Consider the following 27,995-nt stretch of genomic DNA (forward strand, 5'->3'; position numbering starts at 1 on the left):
GGCGTGCAGGAGGCAGCCAATCAATGACTCTCTTTCATCATTGATGTTTCTATCTGTCTCTCTCTCTCTCTCTCTCCTCCCTCTCTCTGAAATCAATAAAAACATATTTTTTAAAGTGTACCCTGGAAAACAAAAATTATAAAGTCACTTAACCACCTTAGACATCAGAACACTAACTATAAAAAGAAACACTAGCCGAAACCGGTTTGGCTCAGTGGATAGAGCATCGGCCTGTGGACTGAGGGGTCCCAGGTTCGATTCCAGTCAAGGGCATGTACCTGGGTTGCGGGCACATCCCCAGTGGGAGATGTGCAGGAGGCGGCTGATCGATGTTTCTCTCCCATCGATGTTTCTAACTCTCTATCTCTCTCCCTTCCTCTCTGTAAAAAATCAATAAAATATAAAAAAAAGAAAGAAAGAAAGAAAGAAAGAAACACTAACACTTTTTCTATCCCCACGGAGCGGTAAATAGCGAAAATGAGTATAATTTTAGCCAAAGAAACAAGGACACCTTCTGACTTCAACTAACGGGAAACAATGGAAAAGGGAAGCTTTTTGAGTCTGCCTATAAGAAAGTTAAACATTAATACCTACCAAGACATTTTAGGTTTTAGAGAATGCCAAAAACATCTTTAAAAAAATAGAAATCAGGCCCTAGCTGCTTTAGCTCAGTGGATAGAGTGTCGGCCTGAGGACTGAAGGGTCCCAGGTTTGATTCTGGCCAAGGGCACATGCCCGGGTTGCGGGCTCCACCCCAGGAGCATGTGTGCAGGAGGCAGCCGATCCATGATTCCCTCTCATCATTGATGTTTCTCTCTCTCTCTCCCTCTTCCTTCCTCTTTGAATAAAAATATATTTCAAAAAAATAGAAATCGTAAGTGCAATATAAGGATATGAATGCAGTAATATGCAATCACAGGACATAACTAGACCTAAATACTAGATTAGCTCTAAACATGTGGGTAATTTGAATTCTTTTAACATTTCCTCATCATGGTCAAGGCACTTAATGCCAATGAACTCTACACTTAAAATGACAAATTTCATATTATGTATGTTTACCACAATAAAAAAATACTTTCCACAAGATCATCTTGAATGTGTAGGATAAAACTAGAAGCATAAATAACCATAAAGGGAAAGAATACTAGTTTTCAATAAAATATCCACATTATGAAAAGCAGTATGTGCTCATTTTATAGAATTTATCTTACTTAATCCTATTTCAATACACATTCTTAGGCCCGGATTAAGATAGTCATTTCACAAATACGGAAATGAGGCTCGGACAGACTGAGCCCCTTGCCCGGTCACACGTTAGTTACTAAGTGACAGAGCCACATGGGAGCCGGCTCCTGTCCGCTCCCCGCGGCTCCTGTCCGCTCCCCGCGGCTCCTGTCCGCTCCCCGCGGCTCCTGTCCCCTCCCCGCGGCTCCTGTCTGCTCCCCGCGGATCTGGTGCTGCTGCGCAGGGGAAGGGCCCCCCCTGCTCACCCCGTCTCCGAGGAGAGGAGAGGAGAACTGGAGGACCAGTGCTTTCCAGACAGACAGGGTCCCCAGCAGCCTGCCCAGCAGACACGGAGAAACGACAGACAGTACCTTTCACGACGCAGTGGCCGAGTCTTTGCCGGAGGGAGTGATACTTTTCTCTTAAAGGAACCCTGACGTCCTCAGGATTGGGAAATGCTTTCACAAACATGTCTGCTACCTTCAGAAAAATTAAAAAGTGAGCTTTATGAGCAACATCATCCTTAATTAAAAGAAAAAACCCCTTAGAGTTTCTGATCCTGACTTAGTTACGGTTCACCTACATTCACATTACCTTCCTGATCGGTGGCAGCTCTCCAATAAGGCTCAAAATGAGGTCCTGAATCAGTTCTTCGATGTTAGAAAACCGAGAGAAGGGCAGCATTCTGCAAGCCCACTCCACCGCACAGAGACAGTGCTCAACCGCGCAAGAGTCAAACTCCACTGCCAGGTCCTACACGGACATTGAAAAAAATCAATCCTTTTCCCTCTAGATGGGCAGGCCAGAACACATTCAAAAGAAAATGTGCTCCGAACAGTAAAACCTATCAAGCATCAGTTCTGCAAGTAATGCCTGTTCGTTTTTCTTACTCTTTTGCCAGGTAAGTACCTTCTTTCCCTCCACGTTTTCTCTCGCTTTCTGATACTGCCTGCAACTGGAGGATAACTTATCGCGGACATGCAGCATCCAGCACAACGCACACAGCTCTCGGAAGCACCCTAAGTCAGGAACACAAACAGGAGAGGTCGTATGAGGACGGACACTGATTAACAATGTCAACTCTCTCTGCTTGTTTTCGCCCCCCCCCCCACAAAATACATGTATTATCTTTTTCTTTTTTTAAAATATATACTTTATTGATTTCTTACAGAGAGGAAGGGAGAGGGATAGAGAGTTAGAAACATCCATGAGAGAGAAACATCGATCAGCCACCTCCTGCACACTCCCTACTGAGTATGTGTCTGCAACCAAGGTACATGCCCTTGACCGGAATCGAACCTGGGACCCTTGAGTCCGCAGGCTGACACTCTATCCATTGAGCCCAACCAGTTAGGGCTAAACGTATTTTCTTGATTATAAAAGAAACATATACTCATCATCAACACCTTACATAGAGTCACAGAAAACCTTCCAGAATTTTTATGTACATTATTAGTCTGGAATAGTTCATGCAGGTCGGTTGCATGAAAACATTAAAAACACTGTTAAAGATTAGGGGTTAATGGGGGCGATGAGGACACATTTGTAATACCTTAACTAATAAAAAAAATAAAAAATAAAATAAAAACACTGTTAAGGAATAAATAACTTACTCTATTACTGGTAGTTACTTGCTTTAAGCTCAACAGTATATAGTAGATACTATTTAAGCCAATGCATTCATCTGTACTTAATGCTATATAGTTAATTTGTTTGGAAAATCACTTATAGTCATTTAAGTTTAAAATTTTTCTATACTAAAACATAACTTCCAATATCAATTAATATTCTTTATTAAAACCAGTACAGCCCTGGCTGGTTTGGGTCAGTGGATGGAATGTCAGCCTGCGGACTGATGAGTCGCAGGTTCGATTCTGGTCAAGGGCACATGTCTGGGTTGCAGACTCAGTCTCCTGTGGGGGGGTGCAGGAGGCAGCCAATCAATGATTCTCATCATTGATGTTTCTCTCTCTCTCTCTCTCTCTCCCCCCCCCCCTCTGAAATCAATGGAAGCATATTTAAAACAAAAACAAAAGCAATACAAGTACATAAAGACATATAAAATCCTATTATGCAGTTTTCTTTTCTCTTCACCTATTGTATCTTGGATTGCTTTCCAGGGTGCTAACACACACAGTCTTTTCATTGCCAGGAGAGTATTCTGTTGTATGGAAACTTCCCCAAATCAAGTGTAAAGTAGATCATTTATTAATAGCCTAAGCAAGCAGCTCCTTTGGGACAAACCTATTGCTTTAATGGAAGCCTCATCCAGCTTGTTGTCTCCCGTTGCTCCAGGTCGGAAGAAGGCTACGCCGCCCACACAGTAGTGAAGCAATGACGGAGGGAAGGGACTCAGGGGCGGGAGGGAGCCTTTCATTCGAATCTGAAGTGAAGAAGGACAGGATATGTTAACTGTCGGCTGCATAAATCAACGTCTAAGGAAACTATAAAGCAACAGGCAGCAGGTAAAGAAAAACCACAGAGAATGGAAAACACAGCAAGCTTCCTATACTACCCAAGAAAAGCGTCCTGAAATCAGCCATACTTTCAGAAACTTAGCTCACATATTTTCTTCAAAAAGTTCACTAGGCTCAATCTCAAAAGAGAACAAAAGGTTTAATCAAATCATCCTTTTGTCACTCAGTTATGTCCGTACAAAAAGAATTTAATGCTTTTGTCCTTTCTCCAAAGGCATGATAAAGAAACTAAAGTATCTAACTTTCACCTAAAATAAAACTATGTGTATGCCCAGTTGGCATGGCTCAGTGGTTGAGCCTCGACCTGTGAACCAGGAGGTCACGGTTCAATTCCAATTAGGGCGCATGCCCAGGTTGTGTGCTCAGTCCCCAGTGGGGGATGTGCAAGAGGCAGCCAATCGATGATTCCCTCTCATCACTGATGTTTCTCTCTTTCTCCCTCTCTCATCCTCTCTGAAATCAATAAAAATATATTAAAAAAATAAAACTATGTGTAGTACCTAAAAATAAATACAAAATAAGGTAGAGCTACATACATACTTTTGAAAAACTAATCCATAAATGACAGAATTAGGAAGTCACCATTTGCAACCCCTAATAAAATAAGACCTCTAGCAAGGATCATCAATAAATGCTAAATTTAGTGAAAAGTTGATGAGTGATGGATAACGTGACAGTGAGTGGGTGATGACACAAACTCACTGGCCCGCCTCACAATCATTGAAAGCAGATAAGGTGACAAGACTAAGGAGCACTAATTGGTGGTTACAAAATAGTCATGGGGATGTAAAGTCCAGCATAGGAAAATCTATACATATAAAAGCCTACGTGACCGGCTGACCGGCCAGTAGCTATGACGCACAATGACCACCAGGGGGCAGACGCTCAACACACAGGCATGGAAACATGGAACAGCCTGATGAATCTCAGAGGGAAGAGGGGAAGGGGAAGGGTGTGAAGAGATTAACCAAAGATCTTATATGCATACTACAGGCCTGCAGGGATCGGGCCAAAACCGGCAGTCCAACATCCCCGAGGGGTCTTGGATTGCGAGAGGGTGCAGGCCAGGCCGAGGGACCCCACTGGTGTACAAACCCGTGCACTGGGCCTCTAGTATGTAATAACAGTGTATGGTGCCAAGTGGGCTCTGGAAATAGCAGAACATTTTGTCAAGTATATGATTATCTAACAGCTATGCTGTACATCTGAAACTAATACAAAATAATGTTGAATGTAAACTGTAATTAAAAAACATTTTATTGAAAAAATGAAATACCGAAAGCACACACACACACACACACACACACACATGCAATTCTCACACACATACACACTGAAAAAAAACAGACTGTGGAGAAAGATTAAACACTATCCAAGAAATGCTGCTAACTGTTAAAATCTGGTGACAAGTTCAGTATGAACTGTACTATTCTTTTTACTTTTATAAGTTTTCATAACAAAGTTTTATAAAACAACTGTCCCACATTTTCCTAATTTATTTTTATGTTATCAGAAAAATAACTATTCTGTATCGTTTTTTTATAAACATTTTTTAACAGCTTTACATCTACAGAAAAACTGAAGTGACAGCACAGAGGGTTTCCACACAGGTTCCCCATTATCAACAGCTTACATCATTACAGTGCACTTGCTATCATTAATGAGCGAACACTTTGATACATTAACTAAAGACCGAACTTTATTCGGATTTCCATAGTTTTTAGTAAACATACAAAAAACATCCACACCTTTGGGATGATGAAATAGAGGATGAGTACAAACCTTTCTCTCTAAAAAGTGACTAATTTTCAAGAACAACTTGATAAACCACTTCTCGGAGCCTACAGGGTCTGTCCTCACAAAGAAGGAGGTGCGGATGCTTGTTTTTAATGTGATCAAGGGCCAGATGAAAAGTACTGGGGGCTAATAAATTGATATTCACATCCACAGAGAGAGGCTGCAGCCTACAAAGGACCTGCAGCAGGACAGGGGCCTCCGGGCCAACGTCCCCTCCAGCTCAGGTCAGGCAAGAAGGCAGCTACCGCCGGCTGCAGCCAGGGCGGGAGACCACAGCCCAGGGAGCTGCCCGTCCCAGCCACCAGCAGGGGCACGGGCTGGTGGGACCACTGAGAGGAGGCACAGAGCCAGGAGCAACCTCACTTTCTGTGATTCCACCCCACAGAGCATCTGCAATACCTCGAGGAGACATCGGAGAGAGCCATGTACTGAGTTTAAATCCCCAATGACTGGGGTGGGGGGCAGGGAATGTAACTGAAATTAACTGACTATATTATACTTTCTTTTATATATATATTTTTTAATTGATTCCTTACAGAGAGGAAGGGAGAGGGAGAGGGATACAGAGTTAGAAACATCAATGAGAGAGAAACATCGATTCAGCTGCCTCCCGCACGCCCCCTACTGGGGATGTGCCCGCAACCCAGGTACATGCCCTTGACTGGAATCGAACCCGGGACCCCTCAGTCCGCAGGCCGACGCTCTATCCGCTGAGCCAAACCGGTCAGGGCACCTTTCTTTTTTTTAATATATTTTTATTGATTTCAGAGAGGAAGGGATAGGGAGAAAGAGAGTGAAACATCAGTGATGAGAGAGAATCACTGATCAGCTGCCTCCTGCATACCCCGGACTGGGGATCGAGCCTGCAACCTGGGCATGTGCCCTGACCGGGAATCGATCCGCAACCTCCTGGTTCATAGGTTAATGCTCAACCAGTGAGCCACACTGGCCGGGCCAGGGACCCAGCAGAATCCGCATCGTTCAGCAGAAAGAACTTGGTCTGTGGGGGTTTACTGTGGTAAGTCTGACTAGGGACTGACAGGCAGGACTCCATGGACACACGTCCCCGTCACCAATCCTAAGAAAGGCTGGCCTGTTTCCGCGGCTCGCAGCACGTGCAGGAGACCCGCCTACCTTCTGCATGACCTTCCTGGCCCACCTCAGCTGCAGGATGTACCACTGCGCGGCCGGGAAGGAGCAGCGCGCCGCCCGCAGGAGCAGGAGCAGGCGCTGCAGGATCCCCGACACCTTCTGGCGGTTCTCCTTCTCGGCTCGTAACAGAAGGTCGTCACCGTCCTCCTGAGGAAATGCAAGTCACATTCTGTAGCCAGCAACAGGAAAGCTTTTAATGTTAACGTGCGAGTAGAGTAGACAGTGCTTCGGGACCTAGAACGTTCCTGGAGGTTTATAGAGAAAATGCTGAGTCCTGGCCTGAGATTTCAACCAGAGCGATGGCTAGCGTCCGGGAAACACTTCTCTCCCCTCGAACAACAGAAAGGGCTAAATCAGTGGTTCTCAACCCTCTGGCCCTTTAAATACAGCTCCTCACGTTGTGACCCAACCATAACATTATTTTCGTTGCTACTTCATAACTGTCATGTTGCTACTGTTATGAATCGTAATGTAAACATCTGATAGGCAGGATGGTCTTAGGGGATCCCTGTGAAAGGGTTGTTCGACCGCCAAAGGGGTCGAGACCCACAGGTTGAGAACCGCTGGGCTAAATGGACCCTAATCCCAGATGATCCCTGACAACAGGCGAAGGCCACCACTCCGACCGACCCCATCGGCAGAACCGTGCCGAGAGCTCCTCTCCCGGGGAAGGCCAGGCCTCTGACGGGAAAGTCCTTCTCCTACCTCGTGTCACCTCCTCTTGGAGCCCTCCCACTGAGCTGCTGTGCACTCTGCTCAGACTCCGCTGTATCTCTACTAATTGATTCTGTCCTGATTTATCATGTTTCCCACTGGACTGAGAACCAGCCAAGAGCAAAGGCCTTGCCACATGCCTTGGTTCACACAATGAAGTCCAACATGTAGTAGGAGGAGCCAACCAATGTTTGTTGAAAAACACTTTTCCAGTCCGTAGCTAGTGATTAATTCCCCAGAAAATGAGATAATGTGTTGCAAACATCTGCTTCCCCAATACCCTAACCATTGCTGCTTATTTAACTGCACTCAGTTTTAACTGGGCATCTCCCCCGGACCTGCATTTGTTGATGCTTACTATGTCCTAGGGCCTATGGTTAAAAAAAAAAAAAAAAAAATTTACATTTAAAAATATATATTTTTTTATTGATTTTTAGAGAGAGACAGGGAGAAGGAGAGATAGAAACATTGATAAGGGAGAAACATCGATCAACTGCCTCCCTCACGCCCCTTACCAAAAATCGAGCCCACAACTCCAGGCATGTGCCCTGACTGGGAATCGAACCCGTGACCTCTTGTTGCAGGGGCCAAGCTCAACCACTGAGCCACACCAGCCAGACATAAGCTTTGACATTTAACCCCCACAATAACGCCACTGGAAGTCTTATCATCACCGGCATTTTACACATGAGGAGCCTTAAGCAGCTACATACACTGCATAAAGTTACACAATTAATAAACAGCAAAGCTGGGATCCAGAAGTCTGCCTTCAGAGCTCGCATTTTTATTCTCAAGTTAATTGTTTTTAAAATTGGACAGAATCAACTTTAAGTTAAAAGGTCGGCTTACTTCGCTGAGAAGAGCTGGCTGAGGACAGTACAGCGGAGGAGCGGGGAGGTACAGGCCGCCAGGCACCAGGCCCCGGAGCCTCCGGCTGAAGTCCTTGGCGGAGCCGATCAGAAGCCGCCAGGTCTCCGAGAGCACGTCCGCCTCAGCCATGGCCGCGGCCTTCAGCACGCCCCGCACGGAGCCCAGCAGCAGGTGCGCGTCCTCCTCTTCGATGGGATCTGCACACGCGTCGGGCGACACAATCAGAGTCTGTGCTACACTGCGCATCCTGCTTTGCAGGGTCACAGCTCACATCGGAAAAAAGCTGGTCATCGAAAACAAGCATATTGGTTGACATGCAAAACATCCAACCTTCCAGACAGAAACGTAATGACTATTCTGTTACTTTCGGTTATAGGCAATCATAGCACAGGCACTTTTTCCAAAATTAGACATTGCAGTAATAACCATGTAAAATAAAAATAGTTTTGAAGTATAACTCTGAGTCAAAAAAAAAGGAAAAATATCAGAGCAAAAAATATCAAGAAAGACAGCCAAATAAAATACAACATTATGTGAAGGCAATGGGAGAGTAATAGTGATTTTTAAATTTTTTCTTAGTAATCCGTCATGGTAATACTATAATGGTTAATAAAAATGACTTCAACGATGCTCAGCATGCTTTCAGGCTTAGCATATAGCATGAAAGCAAGGCCTATGCCGGGCTGGTGTGACCCAGTGGCTGAGTGTCATCCCAGCACCAAGAGGTTCCAGGTTCAATTCCTGGTCAGGGCACATGCTACGATCTGCAGGGGGAGCCAATGAGTGCTTCTCTCCCTCTCCCTCTCTCCCTCTCCTTTCTTCTCTCAAAAATCAATAAAAACATATTTCTAAAAATTTTATTAAAAAAAACACACCACTTGCCTGGCCAGTGTGGCTCAGTGGCTGAGCGTCCACCTATGAACCAGGAGGTCACGGTTCAATTCCTGGTCAGGGCACATGCCCAGGTTGTGGGCTCTATCCCCAGTGTGGGGCCTGCAGGAGGCAGCCGATCAATGATTCTCTCTTATCATTGATGTTTCTATCTCTCTCTCCCTCTTCTTCCTTTCTGAAATCAATAAAAATATATATATTTTAAAATAAATAGTACACTTTTATTTTCAATAAGCTTACTTCAAAGTGTTAATACGTATACTTGTGGGTATTTACCAGCTTCTTAAAATGCCACAAGGCTTATTAATCAACCAGCTCTATCTATGAGGCCTGTGTAGGTAACGCACCTGTAAACTGTTTGTATTTTGGGCCCATTTCTCTTTTTGCTCCCGAAGAGGCCGGCTGACCTAACAGACACTGGAGTTTCTCCTGGAAAATCCGTGCTGGAGTCATGTTGAACGGCAGATTCTGGCCCTTTTTCTTGAGCCTGAAATCACATCGAATTAGGAGAAATGACTCCAAATTTTCAAAACAGCAAATATTCACACATCGGGAACTACACGTGAAGTTTGAGAAACGGTGACACTTCCTTTCGTTATTCATCCTACATTTAAGGAAGAACTACGATCAGGAAACGCTGCGTTAAGGAGGGGACCAAGGCTCTCCACGATGATGGCGCTAACACATCTCGCCCGACTGCCCTCCGCTGCCTGCAGACGTGCTCTATCCCGACTGGACCAGACCTGCCTTGGCCAAATGCCTCTGCTTGTGTTTGGAAAGTTCTCTCTCCCTGTAGCGACTCAATTGTCAAGATCCCGTCTTCCCTTCCATGCCCATGCCCAGTGGCATCTCCCACACGGGCACTTCCGTCCTCCCCCAGCCCCGGCCTGTTCTCACAAGGCATGTAAACTAGAGCGAGGTGCTGTTTCCGACCAAACTATAAAGCCTTAAGCATAGAAACGAGGCACCATTTAGGTTTATATCCACGAATACACCTGGTATAGAGTATGTACAGAGAGGTTCCTTAATAAGAAAATACATGCTTAGTTACTGACTTGAAAAATATAAAAGACACCGTAGTACCATAACATACAGAGAAGTTAAAATACAGAGATTGGTTTGACTAGCTTAAACTCAAATCCGGGACAGACTCTCTCATCGACTATAAGCTCTTTGAGGGCACTGCTAACAAATTAATACTCCAAATAGGCATTTTAATACAAATAAGCCAGCCACCGAGCTGCCCAGCACAGCACCCCCTAGCTGCCTGCAGCGATTTAAATTTAAATGAGGTTGGAAATTCGTTTCCTCGGTCTTACTGGCCACAGCGCACGTGCTCAGCGGCTGGACACACAGACATCCCCTCGCGGAGGCAAGTCCTCCGGACAAGGCTGAGCGGAGACGCCGCAGAAGGGGTCCGAGGGATGAAGGGCACTTTAGCGACACTTCCTCCCTCTCGGGTCTGCGTGAGCGTGCGCACCTGGTGGGGCGGCGGCCCCGGCGGCTCAGCTGGGAGGCCACGCCGATGGACACCGCCGTCTTCCAGTCCCCGAGCTCCCGTGCCAGCCACACGGCTTCCGGGACCAGGCCGCCGACCAGCAGCAGCTCCAGGGCGTAGTCCACGGTCCACACGCGGGCGAGGCTCTGCTCCCGGACGGCGCTGGCCACGGCGGCGTGCTGCAGGGGGACGCACCGCGGGGCCGGCTCTGCGCGGGGGAGAACACGCCGTCACACGCGCGGCCACTCCGCTCTCACCTGGGTACGGCAGCTCCTCCACACGCCCAGCAAGGGAGAAGCATACAACACGGGCTAACATACTGCTTCACACCAGGAGAGCTACACACTGCAGAATGCGCCCCGTTCGTGGGTCGGGAAGCGGGTGCCAGCGTCTTAGAAGGAAACAGAACGGGCAGCCACAGAGGCCGCAGAGGCCGAGCGGGGCGGAGCGCAGGTCAAGGTGGACGCAGGTCCGACAAGCAGAGGGGCGCTTGCACGTGTCAGTGCGGGGTCACGGTGCACATCGATTCCTGCCTATCTCTTACAGGAGCTCCGGAGGGCACACGTGGAAGTTTACCTGACCTCGTATTCCTCATGTCATGCAAAAAAACACACAGCAAAAAACCACAGCTTGTTTGAGGTAACACTGGAGCACCCTCAGTGTTCAATACGTCCGTGTTTTTTAAGGAAGCTGGAAAGCGTCGTTTTCAGTTTGTAATCCCTGGCCTGGGATTAAATGCAAAGGGCGACGCCCGCCTCCCCAGCTGTCTGTACCTTCCCTCACCGAAGCAAACGAATCAACAACGTGAGAATACGGTGGCAGGACTATTGTTTTTGTAAAAATACATACTGCAAAGATTTTCACTTACTCCCTCAAAATAAAACTGGCAAGTGTGAGCAGCTGATTGATGTTTCGCTCTCACATCACTGTTTCTCTCTCTCCCTTCTCCCTTCCTCTCTCTCTGAAAGCAATAAAAAAATATTTTTTAAAGTTAACTATCCCTTGCCAAAACCGGTTTGGCTCGGTGGATAGAGCGTCGGCCTGCGGACTGAGAGGTCCCAGGTTCGATTCCGGTCAGGGGCATGTACCTGGGTTGCGGGCACATCCCCAGGGGGAGATGTGCAGGAGGCGGCTGATCGATGTGTCTCTCTCATCGATGTTTCTCACTCTCTATCCTTCTCCCTTCCTCTCTGTGAAAAATCAATAAAATATATTTAAAAAATAAAAAAATAAAAAAAATAAAATAAAAAAAAATAAAGTTAACTATCCCAGTAAAATTACGTTCTAAATGAGCATACACAAAATCTGTTTAATTTTTATAGAAATGAAGATGGCAGCACTTTGACTTTAAAAATGAAAACTTTATAAATGCCAGCTTATCCAAAATTTGTGATTAAAAAAAATCCACATTTAAAAAAAACAAGAAAACCCCGAGCAACCACCCTTCTCAGGCTCGACTCACCCACACATGGCCGCTGCGTGTCTTCGGTGTCACATGGTCACGGCGCGCCAGGCACTCAGCTGACGGCACTGCTTCCACAGAGTGGCGATCACTGCGTAATACTGTTTTACATATTACGAGCAACAACAGGGTGAGAACACCGTTTACCTGTTTTAATGTGAAGGGGAGGCAGGACGTTCACGTGGTGAGGGGGCAGAATGCAGAGCCGCTGGTTGGTGAAATAGGCGGCCATGAACCGGGCCATGGACTGGACGACCCTCACTGCGGCCTCGGGGTGGGCAGGCCCGGGCGGTCCCCACGCGGGAGCTAAGGGACACAGCAAACGAGCAGAGGACATTCTGGTCAGACCATCACGAAGTGGTAACATCGAAGTTCCCAGCATTATCCAGGAGGGAACTCATAAGTAGTTCTGTTTAGATGAGCACCCAGGACCGGCACAAGTAAATTTATGATAGGCATCTAGACTTCCTTTTTTATGATAGGCATCTAGAGCCCATACACTTAGGAACTTGTGTGACTTTAAGTTAATAGTTTTATTTAAAAACGTGGAGGATCCAAGCAAAGCAATCTAGCCACAATGCACTTGCCAGTACAGAATTAACCCTAACCAGGCAGAACCACCAACGTTTATCATAAGCAATTTCCTAGCTAAACCTGTAAGTGCACATTAATACGAAGAAAGATACCGATCTCTGAAAAACGTACCCGAACTATCTTCATTTTCCCTTACAGGTAGGTGGGACCATCTCAGCAGTTCTCTCACTAGCTGATCGCACAATCCTTGGGCATCGTTTAAATTATAGCTATACAGGTGGCAGTACAAAAGGGACAGGTAATAGCGCATCTGAAGAAAGCAGGTCCTTCTTCCTCCTTAAAGCAGAGAGAATTAAGCTTCTGTTAAAAACGTTAGCAAGGCCAAGTTCTTGGCCTGGGTACTGGGCAGACACTCTGGGGGTGTTCCGTTTATGAAACCCATGAAGCTGTATACTCTCGTTATGTGAACCTTTCTGTATTTGTTTTATCCTACATAATAAAAGGCTAATATGCAACCAGGCTCATGGCTGGCGAGCCCAGCGGCGGTGGTGGGAGCCTCCCCCGCCTCCGCAGCATTCGGACATCCCCTGAGGGCTCTCAGACTGCAAGAGGGCGCAGGCTGGGCTGAGGGACCCCCGCGTCCCCAAGTGCACGAATTTCATGCACTGGGCCTCTAGTACTTCAATAAAAGATGCTTTAAATTCTTTAAGAAAACAGGTGAGCAATGCATTGTTCTTTTTCACTTTAAGTTCTGAAGAGTTTTATTTTCTTTCATCAGGCCCAGGATGACTACGATTTTTATCCAAAGAGAGCTGTAATCCTCGTTCCCTCAGCACTAAGGTTCACTAACATCCGTCTCAAGCACACATGGTCTGAAACGAAGGGAAGCGTGTGAGCCCCTCCCCCAGCCGCCATGACCAAGGGGCCAAACACACATCAAAGAGATGGTCAAAGAGCCTCCCCAAAGAAGAAGCCAGTAGGATGGGAGTCCCTGCCCACCTCTGAGGGTGCTTAGGACTGAGAATGCTGGCTGCCTGTCCCTTGTCCGTTCTGTCTGTCTGCAAGATAAAATCTTATTCCCATGGCCACTGCATGCGCTACATTCCTTTCCCATCTGTTCTCCATCTACCTCTCACCACCCTACCCCCAATTTACACACACACCTCGTATGATCTGGTCCTGCTAAAACACCTGCAGTTCACCAACAGCCACGTGTCCTATTGCTTCTGGAATGCTGTGTCCTCTGTTAAACCATTCCCTGTCCTTTAACTGGCCAACTTCTACTCCATTTTAAATGCCAGCCCCCCCAGGGGCTCCCCAGGCTGGGGTGTACTCCAGCCCGGACTGTGGGGCGCGCTCTCCTGCGCTTCCCGGCACCCACCACAGGAGGTGAGGAGAGCGCTAGCTGCTCACATCGTCTCTCCTGCAGACGGTGGGAAACTGGAGGGGAAGGTTGTTGACTTCAGTGATTCCCGGGGCCTAACTCAGTACCAGGCACACAGCAGGTTAGGTAGACGACTGAAGGAAACGGAAAAGCCACAGGAGGCAGGAAATGTATTCAACTGGCCAAGCTGACCGCGTAGCAGCTGCGTCAGGGCTGGTTCCAAGGTCGCCTGGTGGGGACCTCTGTCTCGTCAGCCACACCCTCAGCCCTAGAGCACATGAGCTACCACCAGCCTCCAGGATCCGCCCCCGTACAGTCTCATCAGAAACTCCCTGCAGCCCACACTCAGCCCAGCAGTGAGCCTAACTCACAGGAACTGGTTAAGGGCAGACAGCATGAGCCCCACTCTGTAAGAGGTGATACGGTATTTGACCCAGTTTCTCATTTAGATACTTTCAGTCCCTCTAAGTGACAAAATGACACATGATTTTACTTAGGGCTTAAACCTCATTGTCCCCATCAACAGGCAATCACGGGTTCCATCACTAACCCAAAATAGGACGGAAGAAGCCTTATCTATAGACAACAAAAAATTCTTGGTTCTACAAATTCCAAGACTAAGACTAACTTTAAATAAAACTAATTTTAAGTCAGTATTTCTGACAGTCCAGGTTCCTACAATACGTGTTACTCTATTCGAGCATGAAGAAGTTCTGAGCACTCGCACTTGAAATTATTTTCACGCTCTGGAGTCTGCTAACATCCGTTCCTACCGATCTCATGGCGAATATTATTTTTAATAACCCCCTACCGTTCCCTTGGGTTTCTTGCAGAGCTTTCCTCCACAGCTCAACAGCCTTTTCATAGGATCCTAACAGGAAGCACTCTTCGCCTGCAAAGTTTTTAACCAACGGTTAGTTATGGTTAATTATATCACTTCATAAAAATGTACTTCGTTTTAAAACCCGGTGTTTTAGCTCATCCAGAAATTTTGAAAAACAAATAATTGTGACCAGTTAACACAATCAAAGCCCCGTTAGCTGTTTTGCTTACTTATGGGGTGAGGAACGGTGTATGAGACACTGACCGCAGATAGGTTTGAGCTCTGAGGTTTGGCTCAGGCAGGCTCCGGCCGCCTGTAGGTTCGCCTGGATGTGACATAACAGGGACCGGACAGCAGCTGCTTCCTGGGCCGCCTTTGCAGGTAACGGCCTGTCACCTTCAGGAACTCTTCGACTTAACTGGCTCTGATACCATAAAGTCTTTTGATACAGGACTCTCCACAGAAACACCAATCTGCACACAAAGTTAGACGACCATCAAACCAAATTTCAGACGAGGGGTAAGAATCAGTATAGCCTCCTGATTGGCCTGCATTCTTCACTGATATAATAACACACACACACACACAAACTGATCGAATTTCAATACAGCACAAAGGCCACTGACCAAAACCATGCATAACATAGTTTTTAAATCTTCACAAATGCTTTACGTACCTGTGGTCACTTTTCTCTGGTGCTTACCTAAACCAACATCTCTCAACAGGACCCGGTTGCCCAAGACTAATAAAATGTGTGTGTGGAATAGCATCGGGCGTAAGGGCTAAAATACTTTGCGATAAAATCAAATCTATAAGGCTGAGTGCTGACGGAGACAAGGGTTCTTTTAGGGGTGATAAAAATATTCTGGAATTAGTGTTACTAGTTCTATGACCTTGTGACTATTCTAAAAACTAATCACTAAACTTTAAAACGGTGAGATTTATAGTATGGGAGCCACAGCTCCATTTTTTAAAAAGGAAAACAATCCATACTGCGAATGGTGCCCTACCTTTACAGGAATCATACCTGCGTCCTGGCTGCTGAACGAGGCTGACTACCGGAGGACGAGTCTGGAAAGACGCGTTCCCAGGCCAGCCGTCCCGGGAAGCACTATCTTGAAATGTTTGAAAAACGGGAACCACCAGGGAGTCCTGACGGGCTGTTCTACTCCCATCAGCTGTCGCCGAGACTTCCAGCTGGAGGCGGTCTCTGCCGTTTAAGCGGTCAGCCACCATCCCGAGTAAGTGGAAGCAGGCGGCCAGCCTCTGGGAGAAGGCCGGGCCCCGCGGCGGCCGGGCCAGCAGGAGCTGCAGCGCGCCGGCGGCCAGCGCCACCAGGGCCCTCACGGCCGGCCGGCCCCGCGGGTCCCAGCGCTGGGCCGACAAGCACTGACGGAAGAGTTGGAAGACGCACAGCACCCACGCGTCACGCCTGGGTCTCTTGCTTAAGGAAAGATCGAGTGTCGGGAACGGACATTTGATAAACTGAAGAACGTAGAAAAAATAAGTAATGCAAACTACTGTGTAGTTTAGCAGCACGCTTCTTTCCGTCACGTTTTTTGAAACTCCGATCGTCCAGGCGGCGAGGAGGTTCTTCTGGACCGAGTGCAGCTCTGCGATGGTTCCGTCGGTCTCCTCCGCAGGGTCCTTCGCATGTACTGTGTCGAACATAGACGCAAACTCCAATCTCCCCTCCTTGGCACCGCTCAACGATGGGTCATTTTCCTTGTTCCAAAAAGGGAGCAAGTTGTTTGGGAAGTATGTGCTTTCGTTAGTGTCCTCTGCTTCAAAATCCTAAAACACGAGTGAAAAAAATGATACTTACTACCACTCAATACTTTATAAGCAGAATCACATGGTGTTCTCGAATTTCTCTCCCCTTTAACAAGGGAAAAACCAAATACTATTCTTGGACTAAGGCAGCGGTTCTCAACCGGTGGGCCGCGACCCCTTCGGCGGTCGAACGACCCTTTCACAGGGGTCGCCTAAGACCATCCTGCATAGCAGATATTTACATGACGACTCATAACAGTAGCCACATGACAGTGATGAAGTAGCAACAAAAATAATTTTATGGTTGGGGCACAACAGGAGGAACTGTATTTAAAGGGCCAGAAGGTTGAGAACCACGGGACTAAGGTCAACACGTAACTGTTCAAGGGGAATAAAACATGGCCACCAGGTACCTGCCAATCTGTCTTTTCATGCGACTTCATCGTTTCTTCTTCCTGTAAGAATCCGGGGGCGGGAGAAGCCGCCGGCCGCTCGCTTCCTTGGCGTTTTAACAGGCTCGACCTCAGGGACCCCAGGGATCGCAAGTTCAGCCCTTTGCCTCGTGGCTACAGGAGAAAAGATTTGCAAGAGCAAAACTTTACCCCAACCCCGCTACAAAGCAGCTAGAAATGCTACAGACAACGCACACAGGCCGAGGACAGTCACATCAGTGCAGTTTTAAGTCTGAACGAAGAAGTCAGCCCTGACGGCCGACGGCAGAGCACGCTACCTCAGACAGCGCCACGCTGCGGTGCGCCTGCTCAAGCCGCTGCGCCGCGTCCAGCAGAAGGGCCCGCAGCAGCCCCGAGGGAGACAGGCTGTCGACGAAGCGGAGGGTCGTGACCATGTAGCCGTCAGAAGCGACGAGGTAGGGCAACCGGGAGTGGGTTTTCACGGAAAACCTCTGTCGCATCGGGTCGCTGGCCGACGCCGACGAGTCTACGGAATGAGTTGAATCTGGAAAGGTGCAGTGTGGTGGTCTAGCAAGCAAACATCACCATTCAAAAATGAGTAAGAGAAAAAGCCTCAACAATCGTATTATTCCAAAGAAAAAGCAGAACAGGGATTAAAAGTTACAGAATGATGAAAACGCAAGCAAATGAAACACAAAAATTGTTCATGTGTAATATCTGTAAGGAAAACATAAGCGATTACTATAACATGGCTTATGTGTTTTTAATCTTCCCTTAATTGTAGCATTTGTTTCTAAAAACAAAATACAAGCTATTTTAGAAAAGAATTAATACAGTTCATTTTTGTCATTAAAGAGTGTTAAATATTTAGCTTTGCTTCTTACCATGTCTATAATAATATATAAAAGCGTAATATGCTAATTAGACTGGATGTCCTTCGGGATGAAGCCAGGGCCACGAGGGAAGCCGGTCCCGGCAGCCGGTGGAAGGAAGGCTTATTCTTGCACAAATTTCATGCATCGGGCCTCTAGTACTTACATATACTTGTAAGAATATAATTATGAGTGTCTCTCTCACATCGATGTTTCTCTCTCTCTCTCTTTGTCTCTCTCTCCCTCTCTCCCCTTCCTCCTTCCCTCCCTTCCACTCTCTCTTAAAAGCAATGGACAAACTATCCTTGGGTGAGGATTAACAAATAATAAATAAATAAATAAAGCATCGGCTTTTGCTAAATATAATCAAGAACACACCCCTCCTCTGTAAAGCAAGGGGAGTGAATTAATTTCAAAGGCCTTTTCCAATGTTTTATCTTCCTTCATCTCCTCAACCAATTATTTCACAGCAAACGAAATAGAGGCTCAAAGAATAACTTATCCAAAGTCATACAACAAGTAAGCAGAAGAACCACCTCACAATTTTAAAAACTTTAAATGTGGGTAACTTCTAAAGTCCTCTATCCATTTCCAACAAGTTTTTCCAATTGGAAAAAAGGTATATAAATCTATATGTCGAGTTATATTAAGTTATAAATTTATCTCGACAAGGGGAGGGGTTGATGGGGGACAGTGGAGGTAAGCAAGGGGAGGGAGGGGGACTCCTGAAATAATGTCAACATTAAAAAAATCAATAAAAATAAATAAAATGTAAACAAATAATAAAATAAAGGACATACTTTTATTAACTTTTGTCAAAGAATATAAAAATTTTAGTGCTACTGAATATTTAAGTAACTTATACTTACATAGTCACAATGTCAAATTTTCACCAGGATTAAGCCACAAAAAGAAATAGAAAAAAAACTATAAATAAGAAACATATCGAGACGACACACTCAAAGAAAAAATAAGACAATTTGAAAGATAAAATCATAAAAACAAAACAGTACAGGAATAACAAAAGAGAAAACTTCTGTAAACCAATTGAAACGATTGAAACGTCTCACCTGTATGTAATGAGCGGGTGGAGAGGAATAAACTCGGCTGGCCCAAATTCTACCGAGCAGCCATGCGTGATCAGTGTTAGCAATTCACCTTGGCAAGTCAGTAAAACCAGGGAGCCACGTTTTAACATACAGGCCAGGAAAAGACTGTCATGGGTCCAGCTGATGTCGCCTACCCAGTACGACCTAGAAAGAGCGAGACAGTATGTTTAGAAAGGATTCTAGACAGTGTGTCTGACAATTTCTAACGGCCAAGCAGAGGTGAAACTCTTCAAAAAACAAGGGCAAGCCGAAACCGGTTTGGCTCAGTGGATAGAGCGTCGGCCTGTGGACTGAGAGGTCCCGGGTTCGATTCCGGTGAAGGGCATGTACCTGGGTTGCGGGCACATCCCCAGTGGGGGATGTGCAGGAGGCAGCTGATCGATGTTTCTCTCTCATCGATGTTTCTAACTCTCTCTATCTCTCTCCCTTCCTCTCTGTGAAAAATCAATAAAATATATTTAAAAAAAAAAAAACAAGGGCAAAAGAAGAGACAGCAGCCTGTCAACGGCACATGCCTGGGCTATGGGCTCGATCCCCAGGAGGGGCTGTGCAGGAGGCAGCCGGTCAATGACTCTCTCATCATTGATGTTTTTCTATCTCTCTCCCCCTCTCCCTTCCTCTCTGAAGCCAATAACAATATTTCTTTTAAAAAAAGAATGGAGAGCAGACAACTGCATAACTGCCACATACATTTTGTGTATGTCACTTCCCAGAGAAAGAGTTCACGCATACACATCTACTCCATACGACATACTAATTAGAAATTTCGATTCACAAGCAAATCATAAAATAAAAACACTCCCCGAGAGTTAAGCTTTTCAGCCACTCACATGTTAATCAGAACCACTGTTAACCCTATTGGTGTCCACAACCAAGATCTACTGATAGACGGAAAGGTCAACGCCTGCTGAGTTCCACGCGGCCGCAGCATCCCTGTTCGCAAAGCCATCATGTCTCCTCCGTAACTGTCTGGTAACAGTGATGTCTCATGGAGACAAAGGAGTTGTTGCTCACATAAATGAGGGACACCTTCAGTCAAACCCTGCTGAACCGAGACCCGTAACACCTTCAGAACGGAACTTTTAACCCGACCAGACCGCTGTACCGATTTTCTGGTACTTGGCCTAGACCTATTTTCTACAATGTCTCCAAGTTCCATCTTATTCTAACCACTTGTTTGCATGCAACTAACATTTTTCTATATCATGTTGGTTTTTTCTCTTTAATGCTCAGGAGCCCAGGTACAGGGGACAGTTAGGTTCAAGGCCTCAGGCCTGGTAGGGTTAAGGGGGGAAGAAAATGAAGAGACAAGGCTGGATGGGTCTAAAAACTTTGAAAATTCAGAGAGCAGCACAGGAAAGTGTTCAGAAAGGGAAGTCCGGGGGTCCAAGAGGAAACCTCCCTATTGTATGTCCCACGTGGTAGCTCCCGTGCCATCCCAAATCGCCACATATGTGGCTACTGACCCGTGTGCAGAGAATGCCAACTTTTTTCCAGTTCAGCCTCCCCAGTTAAGCCCAATATATTTCTACCAGCCATGATCCCACTCTTCCTCGGACAACGGACAACAAAGCAAGAAATAAAAGAGAGGAAATGCTCACTATCTTCCCCCCAAGCAGCCCCTTCCTTAGGCACTTAGGGCTTTCCTCACAGAAGGCAATTTTTAGAACCTATCACACAGATGCTGAAAGCTGCATTATCCATCTAAATACCTATTTAGACACCTATTGAACCATCAGAGCCTTAAATGTATCACACTGTTGGCAAAGAAAACAAAAGCACCATTTAGAAATACAAAAGAGTTCTTACCTGACAAGGGTAGCAGGAACCATGGGGCTCTTATTGCTACAGCCTTTAAGGCTTCCGCAGAGAGTAACAAAATTCAGTGTGTTTACAAATAATACCTGAGTTGCCTAGAGAGAGTTAAAGAAGACAAAACCATTAAAATTATTTTACTTTGATCATTACTTATAATTCTGAAGACCTAGAGATCTATTATATCAGTACACTATCTAGGGGTCTTTCCCAACGGGCAAGCAGTGCTCACCACCCATATATTTCTTTTCTTTGATTCTACATTTGAAGAACACCAGTTACAGCATTGCCCTTCTTTCTTCCTTTTCCCTCAACCTATTTTTGCTTTAGAAGGCTAAGTATTGAAAACTATAGCAGGTCATTTATTTAATTTCTTTAGTGATTTGAGAGAGAGAGGAAGGGAGAGAAACATCGATGTGAGCGAGGAACCTTGATCGGTTGCCTCCTGTACCCACCCCGACCAGGGATCAAACCAGACACCTGGGCATGCGCCCTGACCGGGAACTGAACTGGCAACCTTTCGGAGCAGGGGACAACACTCAGCCAGCTGAGCCACACCAGCCAGGGCCTGGTAGCCAATTTAAATAACTTCACCAATCCACAATGTTGAGTTGGATTAGAAAACACCAATTTAAAGAATTACCTCCAGGGGGGAAAAAACATTTTAAAACGGGACTCAATTCTCTGTCTTATAGGTTACTTCCAAGACAGATTACATTTCTGACCTTCGGGTCTTTCTGATTCAGAGTTACTGCCAGGGTAAGGCCATCTCTTGAAAAGGCAGAAATTAGAGCTCCTCTTGACTTGACTGATTCACACGTAGGAATCAGACTACGCAGAAGGCAATCTTGCTGGGCCCAGTGAACACGGTATGGCAAGGATCTAAGAAAGTAAGGAAATAATTGAAAACAGGAAGTATGGTAACTTCTAGATTAATACGTAGTTCATTACAAAAAAACTAAAGGGTCAAACTAAGTTCCTACATGTGCACATATATGAGGGGCCTCTTAGCAGCCGTCCAAGTCACAGAAGAGCAGTCACCAGTTAAACAAGCTCAATCACAGAGTTTTGTTAGTAAGAACATGTTTGGTAGCCAACCCCAAATACATCTGCTTCCACTAATGGTTTAGACACCCCCATTTCTATATTACTGCTAACATTTTTAAAGGGACTGAACAGAGAAGAGTGGGTTTTCTGGATAGTGTTCTATACTTGATATGAGGACTGTTACACGCATGTACATTCATTAGATTTGTTTGTTTTACTTTATATAAGTTATACCTTAGTAAGTTATTGTTAGCATAAAAAATAAAGATAATGAACAGAAAGAAAAATACACCCCCCCCCCCAATCACAATGTTTTATTTAGCCATTCTATGTTTTTATAATGCATTCTTTTTGATGGGCTTTTTAGAATAATTCTATGTTTAAATAAAAAAATTCTCCAGCATGTAAAAAGTACAGTAAATTCAAGTGCCTTTTTAAAACTGACTGTAAAAATTCCTTTCCAAAGTAGTTCTTTATTGTCTTAAAACAAGTAAAACCATAGTCTGCCTTATCTTTTACGTGTTTTCACTTCTACGAAGGGAAACAAAACAAAAGCAAAATAACTGATTAAACGTGTTTAAATGAAAACTAAAGCAATACTATGGGAAGAAAGGATCTGTAAAGTCTCAGAAGTGATAGTTCATTTACTAATCTGACTGTGTATTTCTAAGCCAGTGATGGTGAACCTATGACACGCGTGTCAGAGGTGACACGTGAACTCATTTTTTTGGTTGATTTTTCTTTGTTAAATGGTATTTAAATATATAAAATAAAAAATATACATCTTTGTTTTACTATGGTTGCAAATATCAAAAAATTTCTATATGTGACTCGGCACCAGAGTTAAGTTAGGGTTTTTCAAAATGCTGACACGCCGAGCTCAAAAGGTTCGCCATCACTGTTCTAAGCCAAAGGTACCTGTGTCTTAAAAGGGAGGGAAAATAAGAAAGAAGGGAACATTTACCTCACCTCACAGGTGGAAACACATTCTCATGCCACCGAATTGCTAGACATGTCAACCTCAGACACTCCCCAGAATAAAACGTAAATGCGCACAAGCAGCAGTCGCCCAATAACTGTAGATAAATGCAATATACTTTAGCACATAATCTATTCGACAATAAATCAAGGAGCAGAGCACACATATTTCTCATCACAAATGAAATATATTGAGATCTTGTTTCTATTTTTATTCTAAACATTAAGTTCAAGACTAATTTATTCCTGAGCCACAGGTATATCCCAAATGGGAAATCAACATGCAGTTTATTCTCTTAAGAAAACACTGCCATTTACTGGGGCTGTCACTAAAACGATACTTACATAGTAACTTTCTCTTCTACAGTTATATATTATTTAAACTAGGGCACTGGAAGTGGGGTGAGGTAGAGGAAAACAATGAAACTTCAAAATGCAACTTTTAACAGTAGTGGACTGGTAATAAAATGTAGGTCCATGCTGCTATTTAAAATGTTTTTTAGTTCATAAAGGTATTATTTCCTGGGAATTAAATGGCTTATTTAATGTCACCAATTCTAGCTTTTTAAATTACAAAACTAGCTATATTTCAAAACTAGGGAAAAGTAAAACTAGGGAAAGAGAAAGGAAGCTCTAATATCAAACCATTTTTATAAACACCTCTAAAAATGTGAACAAGAAATAACAATGTATTTTCCACAATAATTTCACCATTTCTGGGACGATGATGACTAAAGATCTATAGCGATGCCACTGCCCATGGTGCTCATTAACTCCAGTGTGTGGTCAGAGTCCGAGGGCTCGCCTCCTCGAACCCCCTGTCCGATGTGGGTCTTACCTCATTTTTTATGAAAGCAGCATGCACCACAGCTTCTTTATCTTCAGTGGAAGGCAAACGCACTGCTTCTTCAGGTGTGATCTGGGACCACTGGCCCCTCAATGAAGGGCTTTTAGAAGACAAGACATTCCTGAATTCCAAATATTCCCAAAGAAATATGCCTCCAGAGGGAGTTACAATCAGAACTCTTTTTCCATCTCCAGAGACATACAAATAGAGTCTCAACGAGCTTGCTAAAAATAAAAATAAAAAGTTAAAAAAGTAATTAAACCTTGAAGACTGAATTCCCTCCAAAGGCTAAATAATTTATCTCTTCTAACAAAGAGCCAGAATAATGTGACCATTAAGGATGTAAAGCTAAGGCAGTAGTAAAAAATTAAAAGTACAAATAATAGTAACATATCACATATTTACGTGATATTAGGAACGCTTTGTTATCAGATAGGTTAGGCATACCAGACTACATTCATCCAAGATGAATCTAAATATCACAAATAAACACCACCAAAAAAATGCAAGGAAATATACACATACACACACAGAGATATACACACACACACAGAGATTTTTTAAAAATAGCAATAGGAAAATATTTCGTCCTCCCTTCCTGTTTTATCAAGTTAAAACCAATTTAAACAAACACATTCTCACCTACTGCAGCCTTAATCATTTCCTTCGGCTTCTCAGCTGCCTGGATAGTTTTCAAACAATCTTGATCTTTGTTCCAAAGGAAAAGCTCCCCAGTAGTAAGGACCCCAGCCAGCCAGGCATCTGTTTCCGAAAAGGAAATGCAATCCTTACAATCTAAAAGCGCCCCTGAGATGGCCCCACATGGTTAGAAATTTCAGGCTGCCTCAGCCTCTGGGAACACCAGGCCTACTTAACCATTACTGGACGTTGTGAGGACCACAAGGTGCTGCAAGAAAGGCTGCAGGCGAGGGATTTTCTTCTTTGTCCTTCCCGACAGCAAATTAACTTCATGTATGAGTTTATCATCCAAAAGAAAAACGGCTTCGTTTTCCTGAGAAGAAACACGTGAGACTTAAGAGGTGGCAGAAGTGCATTCAAACTCTTATCCAAATTATGCCAGAAAACAACAAAGTGACGTTTAAGAAAGATTACGTACCTTTGTACCATGAATCCTAAAATGAACCCTAAGGTTGACTAGGTAGACTGAACATGGTTTCACTCTATCTTAAAATACCTCATTAAAATTACGTGGTAAAAATGACCTAACAAATGCAATTTAGATTGCTTTGAGGTTTAAAATTATGAGTGTCTTCTGCTAGCCAAAACTGGGTCACCAATTTAACCCTAGTATGGACAAGTTTTTAAATTAGTTATTTAGATTAAAACAGATATGGGTTCTGCAACCCTGGCTGATCATTTTTTAAAATATATATTTTATTGATGTTTTACAGAGAGGAAGGGAGAGGGATAGAGAGTTAGAAACATCAATGAGAGAGAAACATCGATCAGCTACCTCCTGCACACCCCCTACTGGGGATGTGCCTGCAACCAAGGTACATGCCCTTGACCGGAATCGAACCTGGGACCCTTCAGTCCACAGGCCGACACTCTATCCACTGAGCCAAACCGGTTAGGGCGCCGATCATTTTTTATTACCTAGGAAAAGTCTGTTTTGAATTAACTTTGCCTTCATGTATTATCCCAGGGCAGTGGTTTTCAAAATGCCACCTCACCAGCGGCATCAGCAACCCCCGAGACCCTGCAGGAAATGCATCTTCTTCTACCCCAGGCCCACTGAACCAGTAGCTCCGGGATGGGGCGCAGCCCTTGTTTTAACAAGCCTTCCGATGACTATGAACCTCCGTGAAGTTCAAGAGAAGGTAAGTTAATGGTATAATTTCTCCGAGGAAATGACACAACACCAAATTTTTTTAAATATAATTTTTAAAAATTGATTTGAGAGAGGGAGATAGAAACATCAATGATGAGAATCACTGATCAGCTGCCTCCTGCACACCCCGCACTGGGGATTGAGCCGGCAACCCAGGCATGTGCCCTGACCGGGAATCGAACCGTGACCTCCTGGTTCATAGGTCAACGCTCAACCACTGAGCCATGCTGACTGGGACCACCAAATTTAATTTTAATAATTGTGATAGCCGAAACCGGTTTGGCTCAGTGGATAGAGCGTCGGCCTGCGGACTGAAGGGTCCCGGGTTCGATTCCGGTCAAGGGCATGTACCTTGGTTGCGGGCATATCCCCAGTGGGAGATGTGCAGGAGGCAGCTAATCGATGTTTCTCTCTCATCGATGTTTCTAACTATCTCTCTCCCTTCCTCTCTGTAAAAAATCAATAAAATATATTTTAAAAAAATAATAATAATAATTGTGATAAATCTAGGTTTGCCCACTTTCCCTGCGGTGAGGCCTCTATCCCATGTATTGTGAGTCGTGTCCTGGGCCATTAGTGCACCGTGACCCACCTTCACCCCAGGTCTAAGGGCCACTGGGCTGCACACTCATAAAAACCACGGATTGTTCCGATAGGAAAAGGTTCAGAAGATTAAAAATTCCTTTTTGCTATATGCCATCGCCACCTTTTTAAACAGAATGTAAAAAAAATTTTTTTTAATTAAATCTTTATTGTTCAGATTATTACAGTTGTTCCTCTTCCCCCGCCCCCCCCCATAGCTCCCCTCCACCCGGTTCCCACCCCACCCTCTGCCCTTACCTCCCCCATCCCCCCGCACTGTCCTCATCCATAGGTGCACGATTTTTGTCCAGTCTCTTCCCGCATCCCCCACACCTCCCCCCGAGAATAGTCAGTCCACTCCCTTTCTATGCCCCTGACTCTACTATATTCGCCAGTTTATTCTGTTCATCAGATTATTTATTCACTTGACTTTTAGATTTACTTGTTAAAATATTTCTTCTTGATAGACCATTTAACTTTCTGGAAAAGCTAACTTGCTTACTATACTAGACAATACACAACCTAACTGGTTTGGCTCAGTGGATAGAGTGTCAGCCTGCAGACTGAAAGGTCCCAGGTTCAATTCTGGTCAAGGGCATGTACCTTGGTTGCGGGCACATCCCCAGCAGGAGGTTTGCAGGAGGCAGCTGATCGATGTTTCTCTCTCATCATCGATGTTTCTAACTCTCTATCCCTCCCTTTCTCTCTGTAAAAAATCAATAAAATATATTTTAAAAAAATAAAGACAATACACAAACACAAAACCCTGTTCTGTGGGCAGGTGATCCTTGAAAGACGGATTTTATTTTTTAAATGTCACAGACCATTCTTCAACCTCAGGGGCCAAGCACACATTCCACACAGACGACGACTGGACGGTACGATAAAGAAACACCTACCTGTCCCAACCAGGAGACGCGGGGCCAGGGCCTCTTCTGCTTGATGGTGGTCGACGTCAAAACTTCCAACCTGATCTCCATGCTTGTCGAGGTTTCAGTGACCAGTTAAGTAAAAACAGTCACAAGATGCTATGAAATGCAAAAAATAATGATCATAATAAATAGCCCATATTTACTGCGGCTCTTCATTTAGAATTCTCATAAAGATTTGGTGTTTTACTTTTTCATCAGTTCAACTCTCTTAAGGCAAGATATTGACAATGCATTCGGTATCTCATCTGGTATCCTGACCAGTCAGGCAAACTGTATTTGCTTTTATTTGACAAGTCATTTCTCCGACTGTGAAGGCAAACAAGACCTCGGGGAAGATCTGGAAAACACAGTTTCCACGTGATCGGCCTTTCTCCGAAGATGGCCACCGCAGCACCTCCTGTCTCATATTCTCCTACCCTGTGACCTTGGCTGTCTCTCAGAGACCCCTTCTCTGGTCTATGCCTTATCCCTTAAAACTGGATGGGATCTGCTCTCTTTTAACCAGAATAAAACAGGAGTGCTGCTTTGCATTTCCCAAGGCTAGGTCACAAAAGGCAATACAGCTTCTACCTCACTCCCAGCGAGGGACAGGGGAGAGAGAAACAGGGACAAGAAAGCCAGTATCAGTGGGCTGCCTCCTGAACGCCCCCTACTGGGGATCGAGCCCCAAATCCGGGCAAGTGCCCTGAGCAGAAAAGACCCAACCATCTTTTGGTGCACCAATCGATGCCCACCAACTGAGCCACACTGGCCAGATGTTTGTTTTTTAAAGGGGCCTTACCTCTCCTAGATATAGGATACAGTATATACTTAAGTATTTATGCCAAGGATTTACTTCATTTTTTTTTTTAATGTTTTTGCCAGGTATACCGGTTAATAATGCAGATTTTCTCAATAGATAGAGTTACACATACATTGATATATATGCAATTTGATATGTATGCTA

The 27,995-nt window shown here is 44.8% G+C and overlaps 1 protein-coding gene across 2 annotated transcripts in view; it reads right to left on the minus strand.

The window, feature by feature from the left end:
* Positions 1-27,995, minus strand: part of CPLANE1 (ciliogenesis and planar polarity effector 1) — a 76,638-nt gene that overhangs the window by 46,191 nt on the left and 2,452 nt on the right. Inside the window, exons 2-24 of one of the 2 annotated variants that reach the window (XM_036309084.1) lie at positions 27,017-27,145; positions 24,560-24,695; positions 24,326-24,445; positions 23,675-23,907; positions 22,828-22,934; positions 21,537-21,693; positions 20,806-20,909; positions 18,958-19,140; positions 17,333-17,582; positions 17,016-17,168; positions 15,857-16,623; positions 15,094-15,302; positions 14,818-14,898; positions 12,794-12,958; positions 12,236-12,394; positions 10,609-10,834; positions 9,476-9,615; positions 8,217-8,434; positions 6,636-6,800; positions 3,472-3,610; positions 2,137-2,246; positions 1,822-1,980; positions 1,599-1,707 (exon numbers count right to left, since the gene is read on the minus strand). In XM_036309084.1, coding sequence (XP_036164977.1) covers positions 1,599-1,707; positions 1,822-1,980; positions 2,137-2,246; positions 3,472-3,610; positions 6,636-6,800; positions 8,217-8,434; positions 9,476-9,615; positions 10,609-10,834; positions 12,236-12,394; positions 12,794-12,958; positions 14,818-14,898; positions 15,094-15,302; positions 15,857-16,623; positions 17,016-17,168; positions 17,333-17,582; positions 18,958-19,140; positions 20,806-20,909; positions 21,537-21,693; positions 22,828-22,934; positions 23,675-23,907; positions 24,326-24,445; positions 24,560-24,695; positions 27,017-27,097 — 4,171 coding nt within the window. In that variant the 5' untranslated portion in view covers positions 27,098-27,145. Of the gene's footprint in view, positions 1-1,598; positions 1,708-1,821; positions 1,981-2,136; positions 2,247-3,471; positions 3,611-6,635; positions 6,801-8,216; positions 8,435-9,475; positions 9,616-10,608; positions 10,835-12,235; positions 12,395-12,793; positions 12,959-14,817; positions 14,899-15,093; positions 15,303-15,856; positions 16,624-17,015; positions 17,169-17,332; positions 17,583-18,957; positions 19,141-20,805; positions 20,910-21,536; positions 21,694-22,822; positions 22,935-23,674; positions 23,908-24,325; positions 24,446-24,559; positions 24,696-27,016; positions 27,146-27,995 lie in introns of those variants that run through there. The other variant, XM_036309086.1, reaches the window with a different exon arrangement.

The sequence above is a fragment of the Myotis myotis genome, unplaced genomic scaffold, assembly GCF_014108235.1.
Source record: "Myotis myotis isolate mMyoMyo1 unplaced genomic scaffold, mMyoMyo1.p scaffold_m19_p_5, whole genome shotgun sequence".
In the NCBI taxonomy this organism is placed as follows: Eukaryota; Metazoa; Chordata; class Mammalia; order Chiroptera; family Vespertilionidae; genus Myotis; species Myotis myotis.